This window comes from Neolamprologus multifasciatus, chromosome 20 (assembly GCF_963576455.1).
Source record: "Neolamprologus multifasciatus chromosome 20, fNeoMul1.2, whole genome shotgun sequence".
NCBI lineage: Eukaryota > Metazoa > Chordata > Actinopteri > Cichliformes > Cichlidae > Neolamprologus > Neolamprologus multifasciatus.
This window is the reverse complement of record NC_140458.1, coordinates 4,332,401-4,348,225: the sequence shown is the minus strand read 5'-3', so window position 1 is coordinate 4,348,225 and position 15,825 is coordinate 4,332,401. Positions and strand designations below refer to the sequence as shown.

The 15,825-nt window shown below is 42.8% G+C and overlaps 1 protein-coding gene and 1 long non-coding RNA gene across 2 annotated transcripts in view; both read right to left on the bottom strand.

Moving 5' to 3' along the window:
- The window catches only part of LOC146494144 (uncharacterized), a 44,707-nt gene extending 41,943 nt beyond the window's left edge, over positions 1-2,764 (bottom strand). Inside the window, exon 1 of the long non-coding RNA XR_014871538.1 lies at positions 508-2,764. This is a non-coding gene — a long non-coding RNA (uncharacterized LOC146494144). The remainder of the gene's footprint in view (positions 1-507) is intronic.
- Positions 1-7,060, bottom strand: part of xkr7b (XK, Kell blood group complex subunit-related family, member 7b) — a 125,137-nt gene extending 118,077 nt beyond the window's left edge. The window contains exon 1 of the mRNA XM_085145967.1: positions 5,389-7,060. Coding sequence (XP_085002093.1) covers positions 5,389-5,987 — 599 coding nt within the window. The 5' untranslated portion in view covers positions 5,988-7,060. The remainder of the gene's footprint in view (positions 1-5,388) is intronic.
- Between the last annotated feature and the right edge of the window lie 8,765 nt (positions 7,061-15,825).

The window sequence follows — 15,825 nt, the reverse complement described above, 5'->3', positions numbered from 1 at the left end:
CTTAAAACTTTCCTTTTTGCTAAAGCATATAGTTAGGGCTGGACCAGGTGACCCTGAATCCTCCCTTAGTTATGCTGCAATAGACGTAGGCTGCCGGGGGATTCCCATGATGCATTGAATTTTTCCTTTCCAGTCACCTTTCTCGCTCACTATGTGTTAACAGACCTCTCTGTATTGAATAATATCTGTTATTAATCTCTGTCTCTCTTCCACAGCATGTCTTTATCCTGTCTTCCTTCTCTCACCCCAACCGGTCGCAGCAGATGGCCCCGCCCCTCCCTGAGCCTGGTTCTGAAGGAGGTTTCTTCCTGTTAAAAGGGAGTTTTTCCTTCCCACTGTCGCAAAAGTGCTGCTCATAGGGGGTCATGTGATTGTTGGGTTTTTCTCTGTATCTATGAAGCGCCTTGAGGCGACTTTTGTTGTGATTTGGCGCTATATAAATAAAATGGAATTGAATTGAATTGAATGAAGATAGAGAAGATTACAGCTGATTATATAGCAGAGTACGGAGACGGAGTTAGAAAACCAATGATCAAACTGAGATGGTTTGGACACATGCAGAGGAGAGATGGATGATATATTGGGGAAAGGATGCTGAATATGGAGCTCTCTGGCAGGAGGAAAAGAAGATCACAGGGAAGAGGATGCTTGGATTTCATGAGATGGTCCACTGTGGCGAGCCCAGAGAGAGCAGCCAGAAAATATATATGTGCATGTGGACACACCCTTTGGTGTCATCAATCATATATGTGCCACATGATCATGCAGGTACCTACTGATCCCCCTTTAAACTGCTAATGCTGTGTTCCAGTGTGCTGCAAACTCGCTAACTTTCCTTTCCACAGATTTGTATAAGTGGTCTAAAACGGGCAAATGTACAGACTGTCATCGAGGTTATGAGTGTAGCTAACAGGATGTCAGACAATTTGCACCTTCAACCATCCAAACAAACTCCAACATCTTTTTTCTGAGACCGCTACAATAATATCACAACAAAATCATGATCCATTTAAATCTGACCACTGACTACGAAGACAATAAACAAATATTTTCCACCTGACTGTTTTTTAATCTTTCATTTTCACAGAAAGAGATAAAAGTTGCATTTGTGTAGTGAAGGAAATCATAATGAGCAGTGAAAAGGCAAACTGGTGTAAATGTCCCAAATACCTGCGAGCTCCTGTGTCTTATTTGGACAACGAATGTTACTTGCGGCCTGTTATCTGCTGCCAAAGCCAAACTTCAGCCTGCCTGTGTAATTTCGTCAGTTTTCCCCCAGAATGCCTGCGATGTTGACTTTCATCTATCAAAATGCATTTTTACAGGCATATGTTAGGTTTCATACTGCAATTATCAAATCCTAATAATCACACTGGAGGGAAAACATCTTGAATTCACTTCCGCCTTGAAGAAATCTCCGCTTCTCAAACGTAAAGTCGAGTCACCCGACTCTCCCGGCAGCAACTACCCCATTAAAACCAACTCATTCTCATTCTCCAGCTCTCAGCATCTTATTGTTGTTCATTAATGCGCTTCATTACGGAGTCTGCATGTAATTATACTCATACGAATCCCCGCATGTTCTTTTTTCCCCCTGAAATAGTTGATGTTTGTGTTTCTCCGTGTTTGTCTACGGAGGTTCGGAGGCGAGCTGCCCTCCCCGCGCCCTCGCCTAAAGGATGATTCAGTCGGCCCGTCTGAGTTAGCGGACCTTTCTGCTCAGTGAAAATCTAAGAAGCTATTTTCAATCTTTTTGGAAATGATGCAGTCGCAATAAGATGTGTTTTTGAATAAAACACTGGTCCGGTTCTTCAAAGTGTCAGATTTTTGTTATATGGGAGTAAATCAAAGGCACGGGCCGCTCGTCGTCTACAAATTTCAGTTTGTTTTCCTGAAAGCTGAAATAAATTATGCAACAAGAACAAGCAAAAAATTGCTCTGTTGAATTGTCAGCCTTATTGTTGCTGGAAAATATAATTTTTCATTGTTGCACAACTGAGACGCTTTTGTGTAGAACAATTTGTTACAGACAAATGTTTTTGGGTTTTTTACTACACTATTCGAGTCTTGGGTCTGACTTCAGGGTATTCTTTCTATCGTCTCTGTCATGTCTCGATCCAGCTGGTGTTTTGACTGTAACTTGCTTCACCCTCGGGTCTTTGCTTTCCCTTCAGTCTCTCCTTTTTATTCGCCTCGATTTATCTGGCCGGCGTTACTTACTGCTCTTGGAACAGATGATACGAGTTGCTCTGCAGTCGGTAAACAGGTTCTACTATTAAAAAAAAGAGAGATCCCACTGGTAACCGGTTAAGCGGGTTATTATGACCTGTAATTACTTCCTAGTGTGACTGGCGTCTCTAATGGCTGCAGTAATTATGAAGGAAGCATTCGGGTTAGGACTGCTGGTATTTCAAGGCAATTTCTGCAGGATTTTTCTTTCACTTTAACAGTTTGGTGCACTTCCTTCTTGAGAATCAACACGGTAAACAATTAACTTGTGATAATGGTGCCGGCTTCGTGTTTTTGTGTTGACCTCGAGCTGAGAGTTGCACACTGATACGGGCTTACTGCTCAGACGGACCCTCAAAGCACTGAGAATAATTGTGCTGCATGCTCACAAAGCTCTGGGTCTGTTGGTCTGACAGTGGAAACATATTAAAAACACAGAAAGAGAGCCATTCAGACACCTCTAGGATGAGTAAAATTACAAAGCGACCAAGGTACCAGGAGAGGGTTACCGAGGTAGCCACGCCTGGTAGCTGGGGCTTAGCACGTGGGGTCCAGCCGGGCACAGCCCAAAAAAGCAACATGGGCTCTCCCTCCTGTGGGCGCACTACCTGCAGGAGGCACCGTCGAGCTTCAGAGCCATATGGATTTGGCAGTGGAGCAGATGCCCTGATGGTCTGACCGCTAAAAAAGAAGTGACTTCAGGGAGTTTTCTTTGGCTCCTGTATGTTATACTTAGATACTTTTGTGTTTCGTTGTGTGCTGCATTGAGTAAAGGATTATCCTATATTTAAAAGGCTGCTTGAGAGACATGCACCTCAAATGAGACACACGATAAATGGACTGGAGCTTATCTACTGCTTTTTTTACTCGAGCACTCAAGAGTACTTTTAGCAGCATGTCTCATTCACACAAGTGCTTTTTCACAACAGCCACACACATCCACACTCCGGCGATCGCATCTGAAGGAACCTGGGTTCAGCATCTTGCCCAGGGACCTTACAATATAATAATATAACCTTACATTATGCAGTGCCTAGAGGTGACTGCAATTACGTGAGTGTAATCGGATTTAATTCAATTGAATTGAATTAAAATGTTATAGTAAAAAAGTTCCTTCTACTCTACTAACTGGTGATGGTTGAGCTGGTTGTGGCAGAGCTACAGGAAGCTGCTTTAGTCCAGTTATCAGCAGCTTAGAAGAGTCCAGAGTTTAATCTGTGATGTTTTATGATCATCTGTAAAACATTAAAGAAGGAAAATGTCTTTTATGTCTTTTTCAGACACATTTATTTGTAATTGTTTTTGTATTTTCATCTGTTTGTCACTGTTTTTATTTATTGTACTTTGCCTGACTTGATAAATATGTGCTAATACAACTGGGTTACTTGATCATAGCACTTTGTAATTGTCACCATACATAAATTTGTAAACATCTAAATGTCTCGTGTTGTAATTAGAATTTATTTTATTTATTTAAAAGCTCATTTGAGATATTTCATTTGGACTCTGGCAGCGTTCACAAAAACTTGTTTCATAATGTTTTTTCACATTTGAAATGAACACACAACTTCATGTGTGAGTCTGATGTATTATATACACAGTGCTTCACGTTGTCTAACAAAAAAAAAGCCTTTCATTTCTAGAGATTTGGGTTACGTGAAACTTCCGACCCTTTTGCACCCAGCAAAAACTTCTTGAAAAGACGACTTTGTCAGATGTCTCGAGTGCGTCGAGATTTGAAGAGCGAGAGGTGAAAAGACGTCTTTTCAGGTCAGTGAAAAGACACGCCTTCGCTTCTAAATTTAGTTAAAAGTGAAAAGACACCTCTTCTTTCTCAGCACATCTGCAGACTCCTCAGCCAACCATCAGACTGTAACCCGGAGCGTCCTGTGGGGCAGTGTGACTCCATGTTTCAGGTTTTGCCTGTCCACAGGCGCGAATAAGCTCACCATCCAAAGCTCAAAGAGACTCAACCCCAAACTTGATTTACATACAGATATATGAACATTTATAAATATTTTTTTATAGTTTTAAAAATGCTGCTTTGTAAAACTAGTCTGTGTAGCCACAGTGAAAAAAACTGTAGCTGTCTGATTGGTTGAAAAAAGGAGTTTACTTTAGGTTTGGTGAAGGTGTTTAACCTCTGATCCAAGAGGCTTCTTCAGTTCTAAAGCTAATAACGTGCAGACTCCCAGGTATTTAAACCCTGGTGGATGCTGCGCCCACTAATGCTCCAAAGCTCCTAAGACTACCATGGGCTGGATGACTGAGAAGCTTCACAGTCAATCAAATGTTGTGTTTAAAATCTATAAATTCTACAACAAGGTTGGATGTGAGGTTGCTGAACATTCATCTTTTTAGAGTTCTTTCTGGTATAATATCTGTTTCATCTTTCACTTTTACTTTCAAACTTCTTTTGACTGGTTAACCAGATTTTTCAACATAAATGGACTTTTGGTGCGTGATGGGTAAAGTCTAACAGAGTTAATGTAACAGGAAAGGAAATCAGTTTGAAATGTGTTGTGGGAATGCTCGTTTAAAGATTCAGCCCGTACGTTTTAACCATCCCAAACTGCTCTGCTTGTAAAAGAAGGGGGGGAAAGATCCAGTGTGGAAATCACTGACATGACAAGCAGCCAGAGGAGAGCAGCAGCGAGGTCTAAACCACAGCGCCTTGATAATGTTCCTGTCAACATATCAGGACCATGACAGTCGGAGGCATCGGGGGGCAGAAACTACATGTTGGAGCTGTATGCAGCTGCTGTCACAGGCGGGACTGGAGTGGCAGGTGGGCCAAAAGGTTCAGTTCAGGGGAGCTCATCGCATTTTTACGACTGTTTAAAGTTGTGCGTGAACGTGGATACTACACGGCAGCTTTGGAGGAAGGAGTCTTCGTTTATTTCTGCACATGGAGGAGAGAGGGAACATTTCGGACACATGCACATGCGATGACGCGCGCGCACACACACACATCGACAGCCTAAACACGCAGACACACTTTCTGGCACACACATGGAGATCTCCGTGCAGGATAGCGTTGAGAACGCATTGCCAGCGCACATATTACGCACACAGAAGTGCGCTTTGCACACACGCGCGCGCGCGCACATGCACGCAAGCACGCCCCTCTCGCTCCCCACGCCACTCCAGCGGTCCTACCTCCACACTTGCCCCAGGTGCAGGACGTGAAGCACGGTCTGAAAGACCCACATACAGACGGTGCAGCACCTCCAGGGGGTCCCGACTCTCCCCGCCGTCGCTGGCGGGGCAGAGGACGCGTACACCGGTGTAACATTGGCGGCGTTCACCGCCACCGCGCTCCCGCCGCGCTGGTCGCTGTCCTTGGTGCTTAGAGTGCCGTCTCCCGCCGCGGCTGCTCCGCCTGCCGCTGCTCCGCTCCCGCTGCAGCTCGCTGCTCCTCCTTCCCCGCCGCCCAGCTCCGCGTAGTCGTACACGAACCACCTGAAACTCAGCACCTGCACGACAGCCGAGGGCACCACGACAAAGACGAGCGTCAAGCCGAACCACCAGTTCTCGCCTCTCAGGTAGTAGTCGGCAGCCAGCCACAGGTCGGTCGCGCCGTCGGAGAAAAAGACGAGCAGGGCGCAGAGCACCCAGCAGCAGTCCAGCAGGGTGTAGGGCTTCCCGCCGGCGGCGGTGCAGCGGGGCCGGGCGGCGGGGTTCCCCGGCTCCGAGAGGCTCCTGGGTGTGTTGTCATCTTCCACAGACACCGCTGCTCCATCCGACTTAGCGGCCATGTTGGTTAGGATAGGAGAGAAAGACAGAGAAAGAGGTGGGGAAACGGGAGAGAGAGCGAGAGAAAGCGAGGGAGAAGGGAGGGGGCTGGCTGTTTGCAGGAGAGAGTGTGAGAGATTACATCATAACTAGCCTCATCATCAGCCAATTAATTGCGAGGCATCATTACTAAGAGCGCTTTTAACACCGTGACACCAGCGCGATGTTTTCGGGACATCCAGCGTGCAGGCAGACAGTCCCGCAAATAATTACGACCTGTGGGGTTGTGCTTTTAAACCTATTATCGAATCTGCGCTACCTCCGCAGCACCAGCGCACATGTTACACTCGCATTAAGGTAATTTTGCATGCACCATATGAGTTAACGACTTAGCTGGCTACTGTCAGTGAAGGACTCAGCGTTTTTATGCACATCCAATCTGCCTTCGGGCAGTAAATGTTAAATGTCCTGTGCTTTCAGTCAAGAACCACGACCCCTTGATCATTAAGACACTGGGTGGCTTTGCACTCAGCGGTCTTTACGGCAGTAGTTCGACTGACATCATTTGGGTTTATCATCGAGAGGAAGCAGAGCTGAGGAAGCTGCTTCACATTCAGACAGATGTTTAGGAGCTCTTAAGTAAAACTACAGTCTTGCCACAGTCTGGGGCGGAAAGGTTAAAGGGTTACGCTCGGTTTTTTAAATGATTTTTGTCTGGGTTCTTCTCTGCATACACTCAGCAGCAGTTTCACGGCTCGTTTTATCCTCTCAGAGTAACAAGCCACAGTCTGGATGATGGTTTTTATTTGTATGAGGGACACAGTGACACACGTGTCATGACAATATGACAGACCTGTTTTTGATTGCTTTAAAATAAGGTAACAGTGTAACTAATTGTGCATTTGCTGGTTGTTGGAATAAATAGAAAAGCAAAACAGGAAACTTGATTTTGGTACAATTGTTGTTGATATTATATATAAAAACACAGAAGCATGGTGGACTGAAGGAAATAGCCAAGGTTGGTTTCAATGCCTTCATTGCATGTGTTACAGCTAATCTGTAATATGGTAATTAGGCTGTAATTACTAGTTGCTGTCAACATAGAAGAACCATAGACTGTATATAAAAGATGCACCTGTTTGGCTTGCATACACAGACACGGCCGACCTGCTGATGTTCAAACTGAGCGTCAGTGACTTTGAATGTGACGTGGTCGTTGGTGCCAGACGGGCTGGTCTGAGTATTTCAGAAACTGATTATCTGCTGGGATCTTCTCACACAAGCATCTCTAAGGTTTACAGAGGACGGTCCAGAACAGAGAAAATATCCAGTGAGCAGCAGTTCTCTGGGTGAAAATGCCTTACTGATGCCAGAAATCAGAGGAGAAGGGCTAGACTGCTTTGAGCTGATAGAAAGGCAACAGTGGCTCGTTACAGCCAACGTATGCAGACACACAACATGTTGAACCTTAAAGCAGATGGGTTACAGCAACAGAGCACCACACTGCGTCCCCCTCCTGTCTCCTCCTTCAGTTCACACACGCTCAACAAAACGGGAAAATAGAAGATAAAAAATGTTGCCTGGTCCGATGAGTCTCAATTCCTACTACAGCATTTGGATGATAGGGTCAGAATTTGGTGTAAACATTCAATTCAATTCAAGTTTATTTATATAGCGCCAAATCAGAACAAAAGTCGCCTCAAGGCGCTTCATAGATACAGAGAAAAAAACCAACAATCACATGACCCCCTATGAGCAGCACTTTGGCGACAGTGGGAAGAAAAAACTCCCTTTTAACAGGAAGAAACCTCCAGCAGAACCAGGCTCAGGGAGGGGCAGGGCCATCTGCTGTGATTGGTTGGGGTGAGAGAAGGAAAGCATTCATCTCTCTTGCTTTGTATCAATGGTTCAGGCTGCTGGTGGTGGAGTGGGATATCTTCCCGACACACTGTGGATCTCTTGAAGATCACTTAAGTGCCACAGCCTACCCGTGTACTGTTGCTGAACATGTCCATCCCTTTATGATCAGAGCGTCTGCAGGTAAAATCGTGTCCAACCAGGTACTAGCGAGCTTTGATCTATTGCTACAGATCATGCGAGTGTTCATCCTGATTAACGTTTGATTATTTTCATGTTTCAAATCTTACTGAATACAATATGCTCCTTATTTTGTAAGTTATGGTTCCAGTTAAAGTCAAAAGGGAGAATAAGCCTAGCGTGCTGCAGGGTGGCCTTATTGCAGCTGTGTGGATGTGCAATCGGTCTCAGCATGTCCAGCTTTGAAACACAGATATGGCAATGGCGAAAAAGTCTTATTTGATTTTGTTTGCAGACTATGAAATTAAAAAGAAGACTCGGGCAGCAGAGTATTAGCTACGCCAGCTATGTCAGCTTTAAACTGCACACTGATGAGCAGCCAGAAAGGGTGCACTACTTTGTATCTCTACATGCAAGGGAAATGGAGCATCTTCACCTTTTCCGGACCAGCGAGCCCACTCGTTTCTACTGAAGAAGCCAATGTAATGCAATTTTTAATGTTTCTTATATATATGAAATATTTGTTAGATTGGAGAAAGTGCCTGTTTCAGTACTGTTTGTGAAGAATCAGAATAAAAAGAAGCTGTGTGTGACGTGTGTCACCTGCTGCAACGACGTCTCCGTGATGTTGATGGGTTTTTGGACAACAATGGAGCTCTAGGGCGCAGTGCAATGACACATATCAGGATTTGGATATGCTGACAGTATGAGTCGGTGGGATTAACTCACTTTTGGTTTTCTAATTGGATTTTTTGGCACCAAGAAAAGAAATGGAAAAAAAACGTGAGACTCATCCCAGAAGATTTCATTAGCATCAGTTGTTGAAGGAGGTGTATTTATTTGGCAGCAATTCAGCCGTATCCATTTCCTAATATCCTCAGCTGGTCCCGGAGCAGCCACTCTCCAACCTCACAGGCAGCCTCTGTTTTAGCATCGGGGTCTTTAAAGTGCATTTGTCTGATTGTAATGAGGCAGTGATGCATAGAGCTGACAAGACACAGAGCAACTGGTCTGTTTACAGCAGTGACCGTATTAATTGAAAAGATCCCATAAACTCTGAGCAGAATAGGCAATAAAATTCTTTGGTGAATTACTTCTCTGTGCTTCACTGCCCTCAATAAACTAATCAGCTGCCATGTTTCCACATCAGGGCAGAGGAGGGCTTAAAGAGCCAAATTCAATCCGAAATATCTGCAGATCCAGTTAAGTTCATTTGAAGCTTCCTTTCTGCAAATTGACTGCCTCGGTTTTCTTTTCTTCCTTTTTCTTTAAGATTCATTCAGACTCCAAACTCAGCTCATAAGGATGACGGTCACAACCACACTGCAGAAGATTCCCACAGTTCACACTATAATTCAGTATGTTGATGGCTGAGGAACTAAAACGTCTCACAGATCACACTGGACCTCCTACTTTCACCTGGGGGTTCAGTTATGAGGAGCAGCTGAGTTGTTCACATTTTTTTGTGTCAATATTTTAGTTCCAGTTACTCTTTGCTTGGTTTTAGGGAACTAAACTACTTGGACAGGCATGATTGGGGTTTTTTATCTTGGGTTTTGGAAAAAGTCCAAATTTAGGCTGAAGCACACCTGTTTACCACCTTTTGGTGACTCCACATGTGCCATATAGAGTGCAGGTATCCCAGCTACTTAATCCATGGAGAGGAATTCCCTTTGCAGGTGCTCCAGATAGTTACTGACTGACTCAGTCAAGACTGATCTCAAGACTGCACCATAGCCTCGATTCTACGATCTTCTATAGGTAAAACATGACTAACAGCAAAAGCTTTTCCCAGCTGTCGTAGTGCGAGAGGCAAAGTAGACCCTGGACAGGTCAACGGTCCACTGCAGGGATCACACAGTGAGTGAGACGACCACACAATCACCAGTTAACTTAACATAAACGCTCATGGCTTTTCAGTCCTAGATGACACCCACGCAGGCACATGTACATGTAACCTCGCCACAGAAAGGCTCCAGCTGACCACTGCACCACTGTGCCATCATTTACCTTAAGACAGGGGTGTCAAATTCCAGGTCTGTATCCCAATTCAGGGTCTGCAGCCTTAAAGGCCGCATTTTAAGGCCGATTACGTCACAGCGACGCGACGAAGGCTGTCCCAATTCAAAGGCTGCTCGAAATGCGGCCCTCAAATGCGTCCTTAATTTCCCTGAATTTTAAGGACGTGGCGGTGTAGACTTCGTGGCCCAACATATCCCAGAATGCATAACGCGGCGGTGGGTGTGGATAATTTTGCCGAAAAAAAACGGCGTATGAGGGGCGCCCGAAGAGTAAACTTTAAGTAACTACTGAATATTATGTCACTTATTTATGTGCAAATGTTTAATAACGAAGAACATTAAAACATTCCTGTTGGCCAAAGTTATGTGACATTAGTGACGTTTGTACTAACTTGGTTTTACAGCCTTTACTTTAAAATATACGCCGTTCAATAGCTGAGCTTAATCAGAGAATGATCAAAGCTCATGTAGAAACAAACAAATGAACAAAAGATTTTCTCCTTCATTTCTGTCAAACAAAGCTGTATGAAACGTTTCCAGCTGTTAGTGTCATGGTTGCTAGGCAACCTGGGCAGCGTGACGGAGGCTAGACCGTCCCATTTCACAAGCCTCGCACTTCCGGCCTTAGCGGTCTTTAAGTATGCGGCCCTTGTGGATCGTTAAGGCTGCGTACTTTAAGGCTGCAGACCCTGAATTGGGATACAGCCCAGGTCTTGAGGGCCGATGTCTTGCAGGTTTTAGATCTCACCCTGGGTCAACACACCTGAATCAAATGATTAGTTCATTACCAGCCTCTGGAGAAGTCATGTTGAGGAGGTCATTTAGCCGTTTAAATCATCTGTGTTGGCTCAAGGACACATCTAAAACCTGCAGGACACCGGCCCTCGAGGCCTGGAGTTTGACACCCCTGCCTTAAGAAATAAATGGATGCAGACGTTCCCTTGTTTCATGGTTTACTCATAAATTCCACCACAAGTTACTACACACGATTGAAAAGATCCAAAGAAGGTGCAACAAATGTCAAATTAAGACAGTCATTGAGGATGTAGATAAAAAGAAAGATGTTTTATTTGTCAATCTCAGTTTTGAGGAAAGAAAACACTGGAAAAAAAAGAAGATGGGGAACAAACTCTCAGCTTGGAATTTCAGAGAAAGGCTGAAAGGAAAACAAAAGTTCACACAACATCACACGATTTGGCGAGACTTTTTATTATAGCACAGAAAAAATCATCATCATCAACTCGCTTATTTAACTTACTCATGGTTGAAAATATGAATGCGAGCCACAGATTCTTCCTTTGTAAATGTCAAAGTTTTGTTTTATGTGGGCAAAGGCATACACAGCTGGTATTTGGTGTTTAACAACTTCTAGAAGTTTAAAGATGACGCTGTAGCTGTTGCCAGTAGCACATATAATACACAGAATCCAAACTATTTAAAAAATGTTCTAATTAGGTAGCTTCAATTTATTAGAAAACATCCTTAAATGTTCTGTAAGCCCACATATTTCACACATTTAAATACTCGGATCAACAGAGAATAAAAAAGATTTCCTAAATGAAGTTTCACAATCCCAAATGGTTTTTAATGGCTCAGTGCTGTATAATTCAAAGCTCGGAGTGTTCTGGTTTTTGTTTCACAGCATATTAGACATACACAGATTTGTCTGAATATTTTTTTTTGATAAATGATGCCCATTATGAGTTTGCGACTAAGGGGAGCTAATTAGAGATCCCAGATCGTCACAGCTCCGTCTCTGACAGACTTTTTAAAAAAATACAGCTTCTGAGTTTCTGCAGTGAGGACCAAACTCTCATCATACTTTCTTATCACAATTAACATAAATAAAAGTTTTTTGCAAAGTTTTCCATAAAATGTAAAACACAGAAATTGAATATTTTAGTCTGGTCTGACTTTAAGAGTGAATAAAAAGAAGGTGGACACCCGCTTTCATTTTTGACCTTTAGTAGTGTAATTATAGCAGTTTAATGAAAGGTCAGATTTTCAGATGTGATGTCTCGTAGGTCTGACTGAGAAGTAACTGGAGTGAAAAGACAAAGCCTGCTTTACTTTTTTCTAATTTAGATAGACTGTATGTAAAAAATGGGTGTGGTCAGCGACTTCACCCATTGGTTGGTTGGTTGGGGTGAAGCCCCACTGTGAAGCCTCAATTGAGCATTTTCACTGTCGCCTGGTTAAGCCTTTAAGACCTACCATAGAACCAAGTCCACCAGAGCTTATCTTTATATTTTTACATGCTGTAGTCCCATTTTTGGGACCATTTATACTTATATAGCCCAAATTCGCCCAAATTCTAATAATATGTATGCATTAAGTCCATAGTAACGACATAAATTGCAAAAAAAAAAAGTGCAATAAATTACAAAAAAAATTGAACGTCGTTTTTGTTTTGTTTTTTTACATATATTTCTAGTTAGAAAAATTTAACAGGTTTATCCCTCAAAACTTTAAATACAAAGAAGTTGCACAAAATAGTTTCCAACCACAAGAAATTTATTTTGAGTGTCTTCATAGCTTTATTTTTGAGATACGCCAATTTTTGTGTACTGCAGGGAAGACGAAAATAAATATTATAATGCAAATTTGCAAAAAAACAAACAAAAAAAATGCATGTGCATCAAAATAAACTATTTCCAGCAGTGCAATTTGAGTTCTAAGCATCCCAGAAACTATACAGAAAAGTATAAAGTTTAACAACTTTTACCAAACTTACTAAATATCATGTTGTGTTGAACAGCCCAACAAACTGATCAGGAAACTGTTCGAGATCATAGATTACGGGAGTCAACCAGGAGTTGCCCACCTGCACCAGCTTCACTTTTCAGGCTCCAATCAAGTCAAGTCAAGTGGCACAGTGAAGCAAGACAACGTTCCTCCAAGACTTTGGTGCCGCATATAACAATCTACACAGGACTACGTAGAGTGCAAGTCTGCAAAACAAAACAAAGACAGAACAGAACGATACAGACCCAAATCAGTGCAATAGAAAAGTGCAACAATGACAGTGGGTTGTGCAAAAGACTGAGCATTGTGCAAAACTTGAATCAACTTGTGTACCATTTTATGACCTTTGCTGGAAATCTACAGTTGCACGTGAGCTAACAGTCTTAGAAATCCACAAACCTAAAATCAGAATTGCTTCAGCTCAGCAACAAATAGTTTCATTACAAGATTAAAGCACAGAAAAGGAAAACACGGATCCCAGCAACTAAACAATACAGTGGCCAAATGGCAAAGAAGCACTTGTTTAGCTGAGGCATTCAGGTGCAGTAGACCTCGAGTGCGAAGAGGTCATGTTCTTTTAACTAGAGGCCAAAAGTTGAGCAGTTGTAACACACCTCCTATGGGATGGATCTGTTTGAGGGGGGAAATGAATTTGCAAGTAGGACCTGGTCAGATTTCTTTAAAAATGTGCAATAATAAATCATGAAAAACCAAACGACACAGTAAATCTTCTGATCTTTTGGGTTCGAAGGCCCCCCGGACCCTTTTTATCCTGATTAAAACCCAGCTTTGACGGACACGGTCAATAATAGATACTGTGCAGCCATCCAACCGTGATTCATTGTTATTAGAGGATCAGAGTTTGCCAAGAAAATATTTCCCCATCATACATTATCAGCTGCAGCCCAGACTGTTGACACAAGACAGTTTGAAACCATCAATTTGTGCTTCAGTCACCAAATTCTGAGGCTAACGTCTGCAGCCTCGGCACAAAGTGGAAATAATCAGACCAGGATACAATATTTAGTTTCTGTGCCTACTGCAGCTGCAGATTTCTGCTCCTGGCTGTCAGGAGTGGAACCAAAGGTGGTCTTATAGGTGCTCTCCCTCAAGGTTGGACATGTTGTGAATCCCGAGAAGCCTTTCTGATCACTTTTAAAGAGTGGCTCTCTGAGTCCCACAGCCCTTCTGTCAATCTAACCTCTGTAGTCTCTTCAATTTGGCATTTCCATCTTGAGAACTCCCGCTCGCTTGATATTTATTTTTAATGCACCAGTGTGTGTAAGCTGGACAGACTGTCGCGGTGAAAAGCTCGGGAAACCAGCTGGTCTGGCACCAACAGTCACGCTACCGTCAAACTCACTGATACGGATGTTTCCAACATGAGGATGAAAAATAAAAATCGTCAAAGTGCTTCACCATTAATAAAGCGTGAGCCGCGTCTCCAAACCAGCAGCAAACTATGCAGAATGAATTGTAATAAAACAAACAAATTATCATAAACAATTACCAGTGCACACATGGCTGAGGAGGCAAAGCAGATGGTCTATTAGTCACAGGTGGTTTGATCCTCAGCTTCTCCTGCACGCATGAGAAAGTGTCCATGGGCAGGACCTCCAAATTGATTGATGGATTGCATCTTGCATGGCAGGTGTCACTTAGCTGCCCGTGAAATGGTGAGTGAGAGTGAAACAGCAAAGCATGCCTTGGATACAAATGCATGCATTTACCATTCACCCCCAGCATAGAGCATTTACAGACAGAGGACAGGAGGCATTAACCAAACATCCTTCCTATATGCAAAATGATTTAGTCATGAAGGTGGAACCTGTCAGATTTGTCTCGTGCAAAATAATATTCACTTAGTGCTTATGAGTCATACAAAGCGTTTACCATATGGCTTATCTATTATCCCCACATGGGATAAAGCTTTCATGTACCTTAAACTTGTGCTTCACAGCATGTGTAATTCCAGCACTGCTGCAAACATTTCTGCTTTTATTCAGTCGTTCAGTTCTTTCTGTGATAATCAGTGTTTTTTAAAGATGAATCTGGCAGCTCCAGCTACTTCTCGCTGTTTGTGTTTCTGTAGTTTAGTGAGGCACATTTGACACGAACGTTTTAGAACATCAACACGATGCAAAGTCTTTTTCTTTTTTCATAAACATTCTTTATTTTCCAACATTTTTATGAAAAAGTCTTTCTCGGGTTTCCTTAATTTGCAAACAATACTCGCGTTTCTCTGCCTGCTCAGCTCCATCCACCAGTTATCTGCATGATTATCTGGACATTTCTTCTGTGCAAGATACAGGAAGTGAAAGAAACCATCAGCGGCGTAAACGGATGGCGACATGGCTCTGGAAATCTGCAACAACAGTGTTGTTACCAGAGAACCCATGCAGACACAGGGAGAACATGCCAACAGATTCAAACCCAGAACCTTTTTGCTAAGTGTTAGCATGTACTGGTCTGTGTTATTCCTGCCATAGACTGGTGGCCTGCTCACCAGTCTAATACTACTTTATTAATCCCTAAGGAAATTATGTTATCATTGCAATTATTGTTCCCTACTTTTTAATACTCTATAAGGATTTTACTCAACAATAACATAAAGTCTATCTTTTTAGTACCTTAAAATAAAACCTTCCAATGCAAAATATATTGTTTTCTAGAAAAATAGAAAATGCATTAAAATCATAGAAGTCAAATTTGGTAAATACCTTTTTTGTGAGGGGAAAAATGTATTCCTGCAAACGTTTTAAAAAAAACTAGTGCTGTGTCATGGCTAAAAACTGTAATTTTTTAAAAATACAGTAGATGAAGCTTCGGTTCTGAAATGCAAAGCAAGAGCAGTTTGCTTTAAAGCTACATTGTCTCTAACGGCCAGCAGGGGGAGACTGTTTTGGATGAAAAAAGACATTTGGTTATACAGACGTCATACGAAGCCCCGCAGGGGACATGGGAGGAAAAAAAAATTAAGACGGACGTTTGCGAGATCTCGCAAAACAAACTCGGGATCTCGCAAAAGTTGAATTCCAACAATGGCGGCAGCTACTTA